We start from the raw sequence: 17,144 nt of genomic DNA on the forward strand, positions 1-17,144 counted from the left end.
CCCGACAGTGGTCATCCCACAGGCGACCAAGGCAGTTTCTGTTCCAAAACCAGGCCTGAAACCCGATTGAAATGGATCTAGATAATCCGTTTCATTCAAGAGTGCCCGGAGTTGTCCTGCAATAACCCACTCAAGCACCTTGCCCAGGAAAGGGATATTAGCTACCGGCCTGTAGTTGTTAACATCCTCTGGGTCCAGGTTAGGCTTCTTCAGGAGTGGTCTAATTACCGCCTCTTTTAAAGAGGCCGGCACCACTCCCTCTCTCAAGGAGGCATTTACAACCTCCTGGACCCAGCCGGCGATCCCCTCCTTATTTGATGTAATGAGCCACGAGGGGCAAGGGGCAAACACACAGGTGGTCGACCGGACTTGGCCAAGCACCTTGTCCACATCCTCGGGCCTCAATAACTGAAACTCATCCAATAAAATTGAGCTGGACGGCGCTCTGAACGCCTCTACTAGTGGTGCTGCATTAAGTGTGGTGTCCAATTCATGACAAATCTGAGTGACTTTATCTTCAAAGTGCTGTGCAAACTCGTCACAGCGTGCTACTGAGGGTTCCACCATCTCTCGCCCTGGCCCAGAGTGTAACAGGCCACGAACCACACGGAAAAGCTCCGCCGGATGACACTGAGAAGATGCAATGCTGGTGGAAAAGAACTGTCTCTTTGCCACCCTCACCGCCACAGAATAGGCTCGATAGTGAGCTCTAGCCCATGTTCGATCAGACCCAGCACAAGTTTTCCTCCACCTGCATTCTAGCCGTCTCCCCTCTTGCTTCATTGCCCTCAGCTCAGGTGTATACCAAGGAGCTGGCCGGGCTCTGCTCAGAGGGAGAGGACGCTTGGGCGCGATCTTGTCAACCGCCCGAGTCATCTCCACATTCCACAGAGCAACCTGGGCTTCAATATTATAATTGATAACATTTTTGTTACCTGCCACTAATCATGTTGCCCCAGTTAGATTATGTGTCTAATTTTATTGTAAAAGCAAAAACTTTATGACTCCTATTGTTGCTTTTTTGAGAGTGAACCTGTAGATTTAAGATTTCTTCATTGGCTTGGAAAATACGAATCTCAATCTCTTGCATTCTTTACTTTGTCCTGGTCAGTTTCTCTGTTGCTGTTGTTTGGTTTAATTTTTAGCTCAGTCTTGGCAAATGTGTCTTAACTATCTTAATTGCAGTTTAGACACAAGAGATCTTTTTCATAATAGTAAACACACCATGGCAAAGATAACAGCTCATTTACCAAGTTTGGAATGGTACAATAGCTGTGTCTAATTGCTCTGTCTTTTTGTTCTGGCCTGTTTCTTCCATACTCAGGGCTAGTGCAAATAACAGCATCTACAAGATGAAATGGTTAGTGGAAACATCTTTAAATGGCTCTCTGTCCTGACTGTCTCCTGCTGGTGGGCTATTGGGTTTCACCGTATTGCTACAGCCTCCATTCCCTGCCACGTTTTGTAGATCTGGGATGGTGTGGCAAAAATCATTCCAATCTGTGCACATGACCTTATGGAGATAGCCCTGATTGGCAGCAGTTCAAAGCATCCTTCACCAGCCCTGTCCCTAATAGTCATGGCTTCACATGTGTTTCCAGCATGTGCAAGTGTGACCTGCTGCACTTGGCCATGCTCCCTGATATAGGTATGAGTCAGGCTCTTATCCAATCACTGGATCCTTCAGGAACATCTGAGTCTGTAGGCCAAGCTCTGCATGAGACACTAGTGGAGGAGGCAGAGATGTAGTGGAGTTGTGTGTGTGTGTGTGTGTGTGTGTGTGTGTGTGTGTGCAGAGTTGCAAAGGGTGAGATATCAAGATGGAGGTCAATCTGGAGCAGGGAGGAGTGGCTGCAGGCTACTTTTGAGCAGGGGAAAAACCTTCTCCTGCCTGTTTCCCAGAGTCAGACCCCAAGCAGTTCCAGAGCCAGACCCCGGGTGCTTCCAGAGGAGGCTTTTACTGCACCATCGCCCTACATCATGCATGGAATTTTGCAAGTCAGGGGGATGATGAGATGATGTTGTCTTCTGTTCATAACCCTTTCGTATTTTCCCACTGCTTCATCCATCTTTTTCGCCTTACAGCAGAAAATCCATTCCCGAAGAAAAGATGGCATAGCTGCTCCATACCTTCTGATCGGTAGCACCAGGAGCCCTCCATTTGGAGCACCCCCAGTTGGCTTCTCTTCCCTTGTGGGTGATGAGAGCTGGGAAACTAAGGCAAGAGAGGTGAGGCTTGAGGGTTGTTGGAATGGGGGAAACCCTTCTCTGCATCATATATTCTGCCCATTCTAGGGATGCAACTAGGGTTGATGCTGATGGGCTGTAAAGAAACCGAGAAGACATTCAGAGTTGTAACCCAGGGTATCTGTGCTGTGCGTACGGAGGTGTGACCACACACACACCTCCCAGCAGAGAGAGCTAAAATCCAAGGAAGGGACTCTGCCAGGACAAAACATTGAAAGGCCTCCGAGAGGTGAACTGAACTTGGCGCGGGTGGGAGTCAGTGTACGGCTTTTTATTTATGCATTTTGATTGAACAGAAAGCATCTAATGTCTCTCTATCATCATAAAACACATGTAGAGACATAAAATATCGCCACTCTGTTCAGCAGCAGCTGATTTAGTGACACCCTTTCCCTTCTTCTCTTGGGAGGGGCAGGGAAATCAGGGCACACAGCACACATATTAATAAGGAGGCTTGGCTCAGCTTGCAGTCTGTCACTCTCAATCTCACATCCTTGGTCAGGCTGTCCCCTAGAGAGAGAAAACCCACTTTGCTAGGTGGTTTCTTCCCATTGTAGATGTGGCTGATGCTGCAGGCCGCTACAACCGTACCTGGGAGTAAGGACCAATCTACATGTCACTTTTGTTCTTACTCTACAGTAAGTGCACGAGGCTTGATCTGGATCGGGATCATAACAAGTCAGGGAAGGGAGCTTTAACCAAATCATTTTTGGGCAATGAAAATTACAGGGACAGCACCACCACCCCCAATCCAGATCAAGATCACAATGGGGAGCAAAGGGTTTACCCTCCCTGCCCCGTGACAGGGTCTAGATTGGGCTCCCTGCACTTATTTTAGAGTAAGACAGCTAGTTTTGTCTTCAAAGTAATGTGTAGTTTGCATCTAAGTCCCATTGAACCCAGTAGGTCTTACTTCTGAGCAGGCACGTATTTAGGGATGTCCAGATTTTGTGAAATCCATCCTGCATGTGTTTTCTTGTATTGTGCAGTGTCGTTCGTTCCTGCATCTGTTCACAGACAGGTTAAAACATTTTTTCAACGTTATGTGGAAAAATGTGTAAATAATGCTGTAAGAAAGTTGGCAATACTTTACATAATTAACGTTCATATGTAACATTGAGTGCATTGTCCTGCATTCCATTCAACTTTTCCTTGTGTATATGTCCCAGCAAGGCATGTGTCTCGGCAGAAACTTGCGTATTTTCCTGCAAATAAATTTGCATAAACTTGGGAAAGCCTGCGGACTCCATGTGGCCTGGGGAGGCTGCGGATTCTGCAGATTGGATTCTTAGAAATCCGAACTCATTTTAGTCCATCTTGAATTTCTCCAGCTTCCCTATAATAGGATTGGACTGCACATGACTCCTGTATGTTTCTGCTCAGCTCAGTTTTACCAACGGAACACAAGCAGCTCTGACCTCTCTCAAGTTAGCTGATGCTCCAGGGGGTAGAGTTTGATCCTAGTGCGTGAGTCTGTGGGCCGGTTCACACGATCCCCACAGCCCCACCGTGGCTTATTTAATAACCCATGGTCTGTTGCAAGGTTGTTGTTTTTTTGCAGGTTGTTTCCCCCAAAAATCTCATCCTGGGTTCGGACTCAGAACTTGCATTTCTGCTTAGCCCCTGCTTCCTCTGGGCAGTGTGAGAACATAGCAGCTAAGGCACGTTCCATCACCTTAAACAGGAAAGCGAACCTGGGAAAATTAAGTCTTAACTTCTGTGGGTATGCCTTATTTGGGTCCACACATTTGGCAAATGTTTGTGTATTTTAGCTTGTTTGTATAAACCTACCCTAGGAGCTCCATTGAAGGGTGGTATTGAAATTTTTGCAGTACAGTCCTATACATGTCTACTCAGAAGTCCCATTCAACTGTAATTGGAGTTAACCCCCCCCCCCCCCCCGCTGGATCAGTGGGGTAGGATTGTGGCTTAAAATAAACAAATAGAAAAAAGATATTCTTTAACTCAAGCGGACAGTGGCTGGCTCAAATGCTTCAATAGAAAGGGCTGGATTTAAAAGGTGAAATAAATAAATAGATAGCAAAGCAGCTCTCTCTGTGTATGCCGTAGTTTGTTAGAGCCAGGAATGTTATTTTGTGTTTCCCAAAATGCAAATACGTGCCCGTCCCTATTGTAAATTAAAATGGTTGTTTTTAAAGACACATTTGATCCCAGGAGTTATTAGTGGGATTAAAGCAGTCCAGAAAGCCAAGTAGCAACAGCAGCAGGTTCAGGAAATCTCTGGACCCTGGAGACCAGGATTAGGCAAAGCTTTGCCTGAGTCTTGATATTATTTAGCATGCAAGTTCCATCTTCATGTCGGACAGGTGGTGTGTAATTGGGCTAAATTATAATTCTGTAACCTTCCTTTTTTTCACCAGTAAGAGAAAAAAATCTCCAGTAAGGGAACAGCTCGCAAGACAAGGAAACACACTGTAAATAAAAGCCGAACCCGAAGATAAAAATAGGTGGATTCTCGTCAAGAAAAGGCAGGGGGCTGCTGTTGCCTACAGTGACCTGAATTCATGCTGCATGAGTGGAAAAGTGACAGCCGTGTTGCCAAAGAGACACTAGGGGGCGCTCTTTCCCTTTCTTCCGAGCTCTCGCTTTGCCCTCGTTCTCTCTCCCCGCGGTTTACAGCAAAAGTTTTCCTTAAAACTAACAATGCCGGTGTAAGGAAGTGCTCGCCGCTGATTGGCCGGGGGATTTTTGTGGGTTTGGTCCCTTGATTGGACAGGAGCTGCTGGGGGGTGGGAAGAGTGTTGATGGTGCGCGCGGGGGGGGGGACACCCTCTCTCCCCCCCTCCCTTCAGCTTCAGTGGCTGGTCTTGTTCTCACTGTACACTTTACTACGGCTTGCAATGTGACACTAAAATATAGGCTCACTCTCGCTCACACACACACCACACCTCTCACACACACGCACGCACACAGGCACACGCACATACCTACACACACACACACACACACACACTGACACGCATGCACGCACGCACACACGGACCCACGCGGAGGACCGGGTAATCCGAAGTGGAGTTCAACAAAGGATATTATACTGAGAAAGACAGGAAGAAGAGAAAAGGCAACGAGAAAGGAACTAAATCTTGGTCCGACGAGGAACTATTTTTTTTAAAAAAAACATTACTACTCTCATTACTATCCGTCCCTCTTTCTCCTGCATCATGTTTGGGGCTCCCATGGCATTGGATTTTGTCGTGCTCTTCTGCTTGGCATCTGCAATCGCAGCTGTGGAAGGTAACAAAACGCGAACAGCCGAATATGGGGGGAAGGAAAGAAAACTTTTGTTCGTGGGTGAATTTGATCGCTCCGTTTGTTGCTGATGCTTTGGCGTGTGCGTGTGCGTGTGTGTATTAACGCCTGTGTAGGGGTGAGGTCCATGCTGTGTGCGGTCTCTCTCCCCACTTCACTGGGGGGAAAGACAGGGTGGTTTGCGAGGGGTGGCGGGAACTGGCTCCAGAAACGCCGGCCAGGCAGCTGTGGCAACCCTAACCCTGACACGTCGCCGAGCGGGGTCTCCTCCTCCTCCAGCCGGCTGCAATGCAGCTCGTGCAGCCGGGGATCCGGGGTGCCCTTCCGGGAGGGAAGGGCTAGTGCCGGGGAAGCGATTTCAGGGCAAAGCCCTGCCTGCTTGGGGGGGGGGGGGGTCTGGGGCGGCGGCGTGGCTACGTCCAGGTCGCGCGGGTTGGGCTCAGTGGCCGGCGCGCCCGCCCCGCTCTCTGCCTTCCCCGCGAGCCTGCGGGGAGGAGTGGGGCCGGGGCGAGTCCTTGCCCTCCGCGCGGGTGCTGGAAGGGGCGTGCGAGCGCGGGGCGAAGGCAGGTAGCGAAGCGGGCTGGGCTGCAGACGGCGCTCCCGTCCAGGAACCCGGAGCGGCTGCCTGGGCTCGTGGCGGGGGTGGGCGGGAGCGCTTCGCAATCGCAAAGGCAGGCGGCTGAACAGGTGGGCGCGTTTGGTCGCCAGCGAGAGACGGGGAGAGCCAGGAGCGAAAGGCGGTCGATTGCGCGCGCTCTCGCCCGCTCTGAGGTCGGGCAGGCTTCCCCAACTCCGGATGTTTTGGGTTATAACTCCCGGTATTCCTGACCGCCGGCTATGCTGGCTGGGGCTCATGGGAGTTGAAGTCCAACACATCTGGAGGGCCCCAGGTAGGGAAGACTGACAGTTGGGGATGCGTGTGCATCGGCCACGAATCCGGGGTTTGCGAATCGCACACAGGTCTCTCTCACTCTGTGTGTGTGTCCACTTAAGGAGTGTCCGTGTGTGTGTCCACTTTATTTATAGCAAATAAATAAAGAAATATCCAGTGGCGGACTGGGGCGGATATTGTGATTGCCTTTAGCTTTGAAATATTCCAGATGTGTCACTCGCAGCATCCCCCGATTCCTCATTGACGCGTGATTCCGCCGAGCTCTCCACAGCGGTTCGCTCTATATCACCTGACTAGACTACAGCCGGAGCGTTTATTGTAGCAAATATGTCACTGTGTTCTGGCGTCTCCCCCTGCCTCGACATCTCCCGCCCTAGTCCTTTCCTTCCTCCTTGCTGCTCCTCCTCATCCTCCTCGTGTTTAGGGCTGGGGAGAGAAGGAAAGGAGAAAACCTGCCCCAGCTTTTTCTTGTGCCTGCCTCAAGACTTAAATCACCTTTTGCGGCTGAGCGTGGTCAGGAGTTTGTTTTTCTGTCTCAAAATATCATTATTATTTTGCAGACCGAAGAAGCATCAGCAAAAGAAACTTTCACGTTTACACAAAGGAAGAAAGCGAGCGGGGTGGGTGGGTGGGTGGGAAAGGTGTCACTTCGCCAGCCTAAATGAATGGGGAGGGTCGCAGCCACCAGGAATCACTGTGAGTCTTCGCATCAAGATGCTCCTATTTAGTAGGGAGAATCTTTATATAGAGTCACACCTGGATCCCCAGGAAGAAAACAAAAAGAGGAGGAGGAGGAAATAATGCTGTCAGTCCTGCTTTGGTGATGAATGACAAATGTGACCATTCAAAAGATGTTCACTTGGTGCAATTAAATAGAACCGCGAAACCGCTTAGCTGCTTGCTTCCTAGATGCAACAGGGCCGTGGAACTTTTGAAACCTATAAATCTTTATCCCGGCCTTCCCAAACCCCAGGAACCCTGTTGTTCTGGCGACTGGGGCCTTCTTCCAAGAATAGCTGGGTGACAGCCCAAATCCTTCTCCTTTTTGTTTAAGGCTGCAGGGGTCCACCTTTCAACCCCCCTCCCCTGCCTTATCCCTGATGTAACCCAGGGATGAGATTAGCTGGGAGAAAGCGTTTAACCATCTTTCCCTCCCTTCTCTTTTTCTTTTCCAAAGGCGATTATCATCTTGTTCTAATGATCTTCCTCCAGCCGGTTGTCTTTGCAGGGGCTCCTTATTTATTTATTTTAAAAAACCTAGATGAAAGGGAGGAGTCTTGCTGCTGCCCACTGAAAGCAATACCAGAGCTTCTCTGGATGTTGCTGGATCCTTTCCTGCTGATAATTAGGTGGCTGTAGGGACAGGGGTGATGATCATAAGAAGCCACTTTCAAATGAATTCTTAGCTATTGATTTCACTTTTGCTTATCCCAAAAGGAGGCTAGGAAATTGATGATGGGCTTTTGGAAACATGCATATTCTGCACCAGAGGCAGGGGAGAGTGAAGACTATGTCTTCAAGGGTATAGGATAGTGGGTGCTTAATTTGTGTAACTTCGCTCACTTTGTAATTCTTGCTTCGTATTTAGTGGACCTAAGAGGGTCAGGTTTACATGGCTGGAATTTCATTGATTTTATTCCATCTTGGACTTCTTACAAGTGGAGGCAGAATGCTTCTTCTTTTTTTAAACATCTCCAACTGTTTATGGTTTGATTGGGAAAACAGCTACAACGTGATCATGCCCCTTATATGCACAAAGGATCCAGTTGTGTTCCATATAAGAAACCGTCCTTTGAATTTTGCCCTACGATCCTTTGAAGCATTGTTTGAGATTCATGTTCCTTCCCATTGTGTACCAAATGCCTTCTATGTTTGGAAGGTGGGAGGTGTGTGTGTGTGTGTGTGTGTGTGTGTGTGATGTACACTTTCTGATTGCATTTTCCAAACACATATAGTGAATTCATAAAAGGCCCAAGTTAGTATGTATAAGAGATTTCCAGAAAGCTTTCTTAAAGTTGCATTTTAAATAAATAAATACAAATGCATTCATTAAATCATTGAAGCAACTCACTGTCAAGGCAGTAATGCCACCATCCACTTCCCCTTGCTCCCTAGTGGCTTTTTGCCACACATAAAACTGACCACAGTCTGGCAGTCTTGTTATCGGTAAGGAAAGCAGACGTATGAATCAACCTGGACTTCAGTGCCAAATTATGAAGGATTGCAGCTAATGCATTTTTCCTTTAACCCCTCCCCTCTTTTCTTTTTGTTCTGGAAATCTCAGGAGTGTAGAATTAAGCTAAGCCCAGGGCAAACAGCTTCACTAATTCCCAGTAACCACGGTGAAAAATGCCTTAAATCTCAGCAAAGCAAAAAGCGGCAATAGCTGCTGGGAGTGGCACGGGCTGGGTGTGCGGAAAGGTTTCCACAGCACCAGCACCGTTGCTCAGGACTGGGATGGCTTTAGGATTATGGCATAGACTGGAATGCTATTGTAAGGAGAGAGGGAGCGAGACCAGAGAAGGAGTGAATGCTGATGATACAGTATTACATTGGCGTGACTGAGCATGTGGCAGAAAAGTATCTGATAGTGTTTGTAGAAAACAATTGAGGGGGGGAGGCATGGTGCTAAATATTACCAAACCAGCCTGTGAGGTCTTAATATTTCTAGGGCCAGATCCACCCAGACCATCACAATTAATGGGAAGACTCTCAAGAAGGGTTGTGAGGATCTTTCTGTCTCAGGGTAGGCAACTTGGTACCCTCGAGAAGTTTTGGACTACAACTCTCGCAATCCCTCACTCACTATTGATAATCCTGGCTGGAGTTTATGGGAGTTGTAGTCCAAAACATCTGGAAGCCATCATGTTTACCTCTGGCATATGGGATCAGGAAGGAGCAGGTGCTTTGCTAGGCCTGGGCTTATGGCTTCCCCATCCCCAAATCTATTTCCTAGGGCCCCGAACCTATTACCCAGAACCCTGAGGATCCATTGGTGCCAATGAAAGGGGTGGGTGTTTTTTGTTTTGTTTTTTGCTTAGCTCAATTGCTATGTTGGGGTGATTTTTATGGGGGATTGTAGCTGGAGAGGGAAAGGCTAGCTCTCCCCCACATGTTGCAGTGCCCCCCCACCCCCTGTTCCTACATGACAACAGAGGTTAGAAAAAAACCTTTTTTCCATTGGTTTGGGATGATCTAGTCAGGATGCACATTAAGTGAAGAATTAATTTAATTTTAATTTTATTTATTAATTATTACATTTATATCCCACCTTTTCTCCTCCTGAAAGAACCAAAGGCAGCATACAAATCCTCCTCCTCTCCATTTTTATCCTTGCAACAACAACCTTGTGAGGTAGGTTGGGCTAAGAGGCTGTGACTGGCCCAAAGTCACCCAGGTGGCTTCCATGGCCAAATGGGGACTAGAACCCAGATCTCCTGTCTCCTGTCCAACACTCTAGCCATTACACCACACTGGCTCTTAATTGAGATGATTTAGTTGAGAAATTAATTGGTCCTTACCTAGCATCTGAATGCTGGCAGGAATGGGCAGGGAGTTCCCTAGGCTGGGGCCCCAACCAGCACTGACACAAGCTCTCCTGCCATCATTGTATTGCCTCCTGTCTCACCCTATTCCTGCCTCTACCTGACCTCTGGCTCATACTGACAATCCTCTCTGTGTGAGCCAGAGGGTGGGCAGGCTCTCTGGAGAACAGCATTGCCTGGGGAATTCCTGGGTCTGATGAAGGACCCTCTCTGAACGAGGCATTTGGACCTGGCCTGCTCTCTGAAGAGCCTCACTGACTGCTTTCTCCAGCTGATGCAGCTGTCCAGAGAGCTCGATCACCGTCTGGTTTGTTCTGAAGAGATTCCCAGCCAAAGTGGGGTGGCTGAGAGTAGCTGCCCGGTCTTTGATTTGCTCTGAGGACCTCCTTAGAATGAGCCAGAGGGTAGGCTCCAGAGAGCCTTGCTGGCTGCTCTCTCATTGCGGCATATGCCACGTTGGGAAAATAGAACTGGTGAGGTTCTCTGGAGCACCTGCTGAAGTGCTGTTGGGCAGGTGGCTAGTCCAAAGAACCCCACCAGCCCTGCTCTCTCATGTTGGGAAATGCTATGACAGGAGAGCACCTGGTGGGAGTGCCTGCTGTAGTGCTGCCTTGCTGGAGCAAAGTGGTGGGCCCTCCTAGCGAAGGAATGTGCGGGCACAATTTGCTGCTTTTCCCACTCCACCACCTGAGGTGAGGGATTCATTCTGCCTCATGGGAGGGCCAGGCCTGGCGTTGTGATTCCAAGCCCTCCTACCAAGATGTGAGACAATAAAAAGGTCTGCCATGCAATTCACAAAGCTTTGTTCAGTAAATCAACATCTCTTCACACTTGAAGGGAGTGTGAATGCTAGGAGCTATCCTCTAAGCTTAATTAGCCTAACAAAGCAAGGCAGTTGCCTATCAACTAGATAGACAGATATGCCCTACAAGCTTTACCAGACCACACCTTCAGGTGGGCTCTTCAAGCTGTGACCTCTGGTGAGTGTAGTCTAATGGACTGCCTCCCACCTCCTCTCATCTGCCCACTTGACCCTGTGGCAGACTCTGGAATCTGTCAGTACCGATACTCCCTCCCCCTCTGATAAAGACTTGAGTTTCCAAGGAGGGGGAGGAAGGAGAAGATGATCTTTGAGCCTCCTGTTTGATGAGTTCCTGAGAAGATTCCTCCCCCACTTCCTGTCTCTTCTTCAGGTTCTTCTTCTTAGTCTTCTTCTTTAGGTTCCAAGTCTGTTTCAGATAGACCAAGCCTTATCCTAATACCTAGCCAGAATGAGAAGGCCCTGGGCTTTGCTAGACCTGCCAGCTTATGCCGGCAGGGAGGCGGGGCCGAGGCACGCTAATGTTAGCACGCCTCCCCCAGGCTTCCACACGCATGATGCGCAGGGACATCGAGTCCCTGCGGCGTCCGCCATTTTTTTTTTTTTTGTAAAAGGGGCCGGGTGCGGCCCGAAGACTCCGAGATGGTAAGTGGGTTTTTTTTAAAGGGGGGGGAAGGATGGCAGGGTGGGTGGCAAGGGGGCAGGGCGGGTGCGATCGCGCCGCCCGCCGCCCGAGCAAGCAGGCGAGCGGCACTTGCCCGGGCAATGCCTGGCATGGGGCGGCATTGCCCAGGCAAGCGCTGCTCGCCTGCTTGCTCAGGCGGCGCGCGGCGCGATCGCACCCGCCCTGCCCCCTTGCCACCCACCCTACCATCCTTCCCCCTCCCCTCTCTCCCCCCTCCCTGGGCCGATGGGCACAGCGCTCGTATGAGCGCTGTGCCAGGCAGGTCCGCAGCTTTTCGCGGCTACTCGCGAGTAAGCGAGTAGCCACGAAAAGCAGTGGAAGTCCCTAGACGTTTCCCAGCTCCGGCCTGAGGCCGGAGCTGGGGAAAAGGCGCGCCATAACCAAATTTGCTTATGGTGCGTTAGACCAGGTCTCACTGCGGCCTGCCGCCGGATTCCCCTGTGCGTCATGTGGACGCACAGCAGGGAAACCGGGTCGGAAGGCGCGCTAAGGCCTGGTCTAGCAAGGCCCCCTGTCTCATGTACCCATTAATTGAGCTTCTTTTGCAGTGGGATCTGGATCAGGGCCTCTACTCCATTGAAAAGTGGAGTGAGTGAACAGGTTTTAATTGTACTTGTAAGCAGACCATAAGCTAATAAAGATTGTACAATATGAAGAATCCCATAGTCCATCAGACATACCTCCATCAAAACTAAGGCTGCAGTAGTTTTCTGAACTCCTTATAGAGTTTACCAAATAACCCAGAGGAGTGTTTCTGAACCTGTAATGCAAAACATTTTTTGTATATTGGCAGTTTAATTGATGGTTCCTATTTGACATTTTATTTCTGTTTTCCCAGTACTATATTACCCATATCTCTTTTTCCCTATACATAATGCACTACATTGGCAGTATTTTCTTTGATTCTTATTATTTTTCTTTGTCCAAGCTTGTTTTTTTTTGTATTGGAAAAAAGAAAATCTGAAAGATCAAAATTAAAACTTTTTTCTTTCTTTTCTTTTCTTCCTCCTCCTCCTCCTCCTTTTTTTTTTTTTTTAAAGGAAAGCATTTTATTTGAAGTGATATGGAAGTTGGGTCTGTGGTGCTTGATTGGTGGTGGTCCATTCACACATGCAATCTATCCCTTGATGTTAGAGTCATTAAGTTTTGAACATGTCTGTATCAAGCCCATTCAGAAATTCTTATTAGATCTTTAATCCAACACCCTCCTTTAAAAGAGTATATTCCTTCCTTAAAAGTTCCCCTGACAAATTCCTATCCAGCATGTCCTTGAAAAGATCCACGAGAGAAGAATGCCGTCTGCCTTCAGATTCCATGGAATCCCATTTCACCAAATCACATGGGTTAATGTTGCAGTCCAGACTTGTAGATCATTCTCACACATTGTACATACGTACAAAGTACGTACCTATGGAGAATATAGCACCATATTGGCCGAAATACCAAATAATCTCTCCAGGGGATCTTACCTGTGTTTGAAAGGTCTGCAGGAAAGAAAGCTGATCTGAAGCACTCTGGGTTAGTTTGTGTGTCACGTTTTGGTTCCTTTGGTGATGCTTGGAAAATGTTAATCTCTCTAAAATGGAATATTAGCATCTTGGACTGAGACTGGAATCCCATTGGGCAGTTGAATGGCTGGGGCTCATCTGCTGTATTTCTGCAAATGCAGCCCTGTAAGAAGGGGAAATTATTAAGTGAGCAGCCCAAATGATTGATGGATGAATTCACCTTAGCTTGCCTCAGAAAACACCCACCATGTTCTTTTGGAATACTCCCAACCCCCACCCACCCCAACGTTCTCCCTACTTGTAGGAGAGCAAAAAGATAAAAAAGTGTAAAGCATAAAAGTGGGTAAAGCAGGTACCTTCCTCCACCCCACACCCCAAAACAAAACCCCTTGTACTGTTGAGAAGGGGAAGGGAATAACTGGCAAAGGAGAGGGCTTTCTTCGAGACAAGAGAGGCCTTAGCACAGGGGTGGGCAACTTGTGACTCTCCAGCTGTTTTGGCCTTAAACCCAGTGTGCAGCTGCTGTAAAGAAGGCAAACTCCATGTTAGGCATCATTAAAAAGGATTTGAGAATGAAACAAATCGATGGTGTGACCACATTTAGAATACTGTGCACAGTTCTGGTCACCACATCTAAGAAAAAGATATTGTAGAGCTGGAAAACGTGCAGGAAATTATCAGTGAGCTGGAGCATCTCCCCTACGAGGGAAGGTTATAATAGCTGGGATTGTTTGGCATGGAAAAAAGAGGCTAAGGGAAGACCTGATAGAGTTGTACAAAATTATGCATGGTGTGGAGGCTGTGTGTAGGGAGACATTTATGTTTTGGAGGCGGTGGGTAGGGAGACATTTATGTTTTGGAGGCTGTGGGTAGGGAGACATTTATGTTTTGGAGGCTGTGGGTAGGGAGACATTTATGTTTTGTGTTTGTGTTGTACCCCTCCTCAATCCAGAGGGAGAGGCAGGTAATAAATAAATAAATACATTTGTTGTTGTTGTTGTTGTTGTTGTTGTTGTTGTTGTTGTTATTTTATTTCTTCCTTTCCCATAATACTAGAACCGGGGATTGATGGGAGATTCAGAACAGATAAAAGGAAGTACTTCTCCACACATCACATAGTTAACGTATGGAATTCATTACTACAAGATGTAGTGATGACCACCAATTTGGGTAGCTTTAAAAGGGGTTGGATAAAATTCCTGGAGGAGAAGGCGATCAATGACTACTATCCCTGATGGCTAAGTGCAACCTCCAGTTTCAGAGGAAGTAAGCCTGTATACACACATGTTGCTGAGGAACATGTGTGGAAGGGTCCTGCTTGTGGGTCCCTGGTCGACAGCTGGTTGGCCACTGTGTGAACAGAGTGCTGGACTAGATGGACCCTTGGTCTGATCTAGCATGGCTCTTCTTATGTTCTTAAAGGAGGTTGTTTATTCTTGTACGTTTAAATTCAATACCCTCAGCCCTCTTGGATGGGAGATTTAAGGGATGCTATCTCCTTGAGGCTCAGAAGAAATTGAAACAGTAAAGCATGTTTCTTTTTTCTGTATTTTTTTTATTGAGATCTCCATAATGAGTTAATCAACCCACTAATCTTTTTGCTGCCTGGAAGATCATCTGAATACTATGTTCTTCTTTCTCAGTCAAAAGAGTCTGTTACAGAAATTGTAGCCAAATATTTGTTGAGAGCAATGAGCATACAGTCTAAAATATTATCTAACTAGACTATTTTTTCTGGTTGTTTATTTTCTGTTTTCTGTTTTCTTTGTTCAAATAGTGTTTTTGATCTATGTTTTAGGATTTTACATCTTAAGTCAAGTGATGGCTTTGTTTTTGTTTTACTTTCCCATGTCTATTGCTGTATAGGTCTAATTGTGAAGACTGGATCAATAAACTGATTGATGGCTGGAAGGATGATTGACAGCCCAATCCTATACACGTTTACTGTTATGTAGGTCCCCCTGTATTCAATAGTTGTTGCTCCTGGGTAAGTGTGCATAGGATCGCAGCCTCAGCTTATTTGTGAAAATAGTAAGGCCCTTTCTAGAGCTGATGGTCCCCTCCATGACATAGTAAAGTACCTATTGTTATATCCTGTTTGGGACCATTCAAGTAAGCTAAATCTGGCATCTTGCAGATTCTGCAAGTTGTAAGCATGCGCTGACATCTAGGATACATAGTCCATTTGCCTCTTTGTGAACTGGTGAGGTGACAAGAACCCTCAACTCTGCTGTATCTAAAAGTTAGAAGGCACGAATGGGAGAAGCTGCAGGTTAAGAATGCAGACAACCCACCGTGCAAAGTATGGTGTGAAATAGTTGTCCTCAGGTTCAGAAAGCACTGAAGGACTACAGGAATCTTGTGGCCAAGACAGAGTCAGAGTCAGGTTGGCAGCTTTGGCTACTGGGCTCAGCTTTTATACATGGGGAGAAGGGAATGTAGGACTTGTGTATTGCCAAATTAGTCTAACAGCTTGGTCCAGCAAAGTTTAAAATTCCATCGCTGGTCCCCATAAGCTTGAGAAATACTGTGGTGGGGATTTTGTTCCCTGTTTGGTGGTGATGCTGTTTCAGTCCCAGTGATAGAAATGTGTACATCCCAATTCATAAAAGCTTGGCAAGACTTTGTAGTTGTGTCCCCCCTCCCCACTTTTCTGTATGTGCACTTTCTCTTGTTTCTCTTTGATTTTCCCTCACCCTTTCTGAAATGCATTGATTTTAATTGCCAGGGTCTATGTTCTGCCAGCTTAATTCAGGTAAATGAGCCTTTACTAAAACAAACAGCCCCATTGACTTCAGTGTCACTAATTAGTGCTCACCAAAGTGAGTAAAGTTTATGCATGCTCTCTCCAGAAGACGTGGTCTTATTTGCATGTGCAGAGGACAACAGACTCCTTAGATACTCTTGAAAGTCACCTTTAGGAAAAGCTTGAATTTGTACCCTGTATGCTGTGGTGGTTATGATGATATATGTTGCAGTTTTTGTAAAATTCCCAGCATGCATCAGGATACTTCTGTCTTTGGTTATTAGTCATGGCTGTAGGTTTAAAGGGAACTATATTTAGGCTGCAATTCTATACATGTTCAACGTGCAAACCTATTCATGTTTGCACTGCTAATATGTTATATATGAAAAATACATTCTATCCTTCGCAAGATAAAATAGTTGGAAGACAAGTTTTGAACCACAGCAGCTACATGGAGAGTAGATTAAAAATGATTTAAAATAAAAATGAAAAGGTTTTTTGTTTGTTTGGCTTTTTTACATTTCTGTTACAACTTGTCTCATTTTAAAAATCTAAATCATAATACAAACACGTTGAAATCTATACATGTAATGATCTCAGTTTGAAACCGTGTCCCTTTGAAAGACAAATGAAGTTAAAGCCTGCTTTGGAAGAACTTGCGAATAATAACTGATTTCTGAGGGTAAGGAATTAGGGCACAATATGACATACTAGTATTGCATTTTTAAGTGTGGGCTTTCTAACAAGGGGAACCTGGTACTCTCCAGATGTGTTGGACTATAGCTCCTGGGGATAGCCCAACATATCTGGAGGGCACCAGTTTGGGGTGAGCTGTCCTAGTGCATGAGCTCAGCAAGATGTGCAATTTGCCCCCACATCCATGCATCCTGCCTCTTCCCTCCCCTCTGCTTTCTTGGGTTTGTAATAGATGTGGCAAGTAGCAACACTGAGAAGACAGTTTTTGTCCAGGGGCCACCAGCTGCTGGACACTGCCATAGAATATTTTGAAAGAGGTTAATTGGGTCATCCCAAATCCACCGCTCTAAAGTATTGTAACAGTATCCTCTGCAAAGGAAGGTGCCTTATAAGGAGTCAGAGCATTAGTCCATCTAGCTGCATACTTATATTGATGAGTAGCGCCCCCTGCTGGATTTCCGACAGGGGTCTTTCCCAGCCCTATCTGGAGATGCTGGGGGCTGGACCTTCTGCATGCAAAATGTGCTCTACCACTGAGCTGCAGTCCTTCCCCTCAATCACGCAGCCCCCAACAATACTGTCCCAGCTTTCTTTTGAGAACTTCCAACCAAGGATATTTCACAGCTGCCATCAGTGTCCTATTCCATGTCTAAACTGTTCTTATAGAGCAACTAAAACCAGAGCACACAAGTGGGGCAAGGGTTATGCAGTTCACTGCCTGGATTTAAAGAGGGC

General features: G+C 47.0%; 1 protein-coding gene across 2 annotated transcripts in view; it reads left to right on the forward strand.

The window, feature by feature from the left end:
- The first annotated feature begins 5,065 nt into the window (after positions 1-5,065).
- Positions 5,066-17,144, forward strand: part of EPHB1 (EPH receptor B1) — a 384,580-nt gene continuing 372,501 nt past the window's right edge. For both annotated transcript variants that reach the window (XM_063132314.1, XM_063132315.1), the window contains exon 1: positions 5,066-5,502. In XM_063132314.1, the coding sequence (XP_062988384.1) occupies positions 5,430-5,502 (73 nt within the window). In that variant the 5' untranslated portion in view covers positions 5,066-5,429. The remainder of the gene's footprint in view (positions 5,503-17,144) is intronic.

This window comes from Elgaria multicarinata, chromosome 8, assembly GCF_023053635.1.
Source record: "Elgaria multicarinata webbii isolate HBS135686 ecotype San Diego chromosome 8, rElgMul1.1.pri, whole genome shotgun sequence".
In the NCBI taxonomy this organism is placed as follows: domain Eukaryota; kingdom Metazoa; phylum Chordata; class Lepidosauria; order Squamata; family Anguidae; genus Elgaria; species Elgaria multicarinata.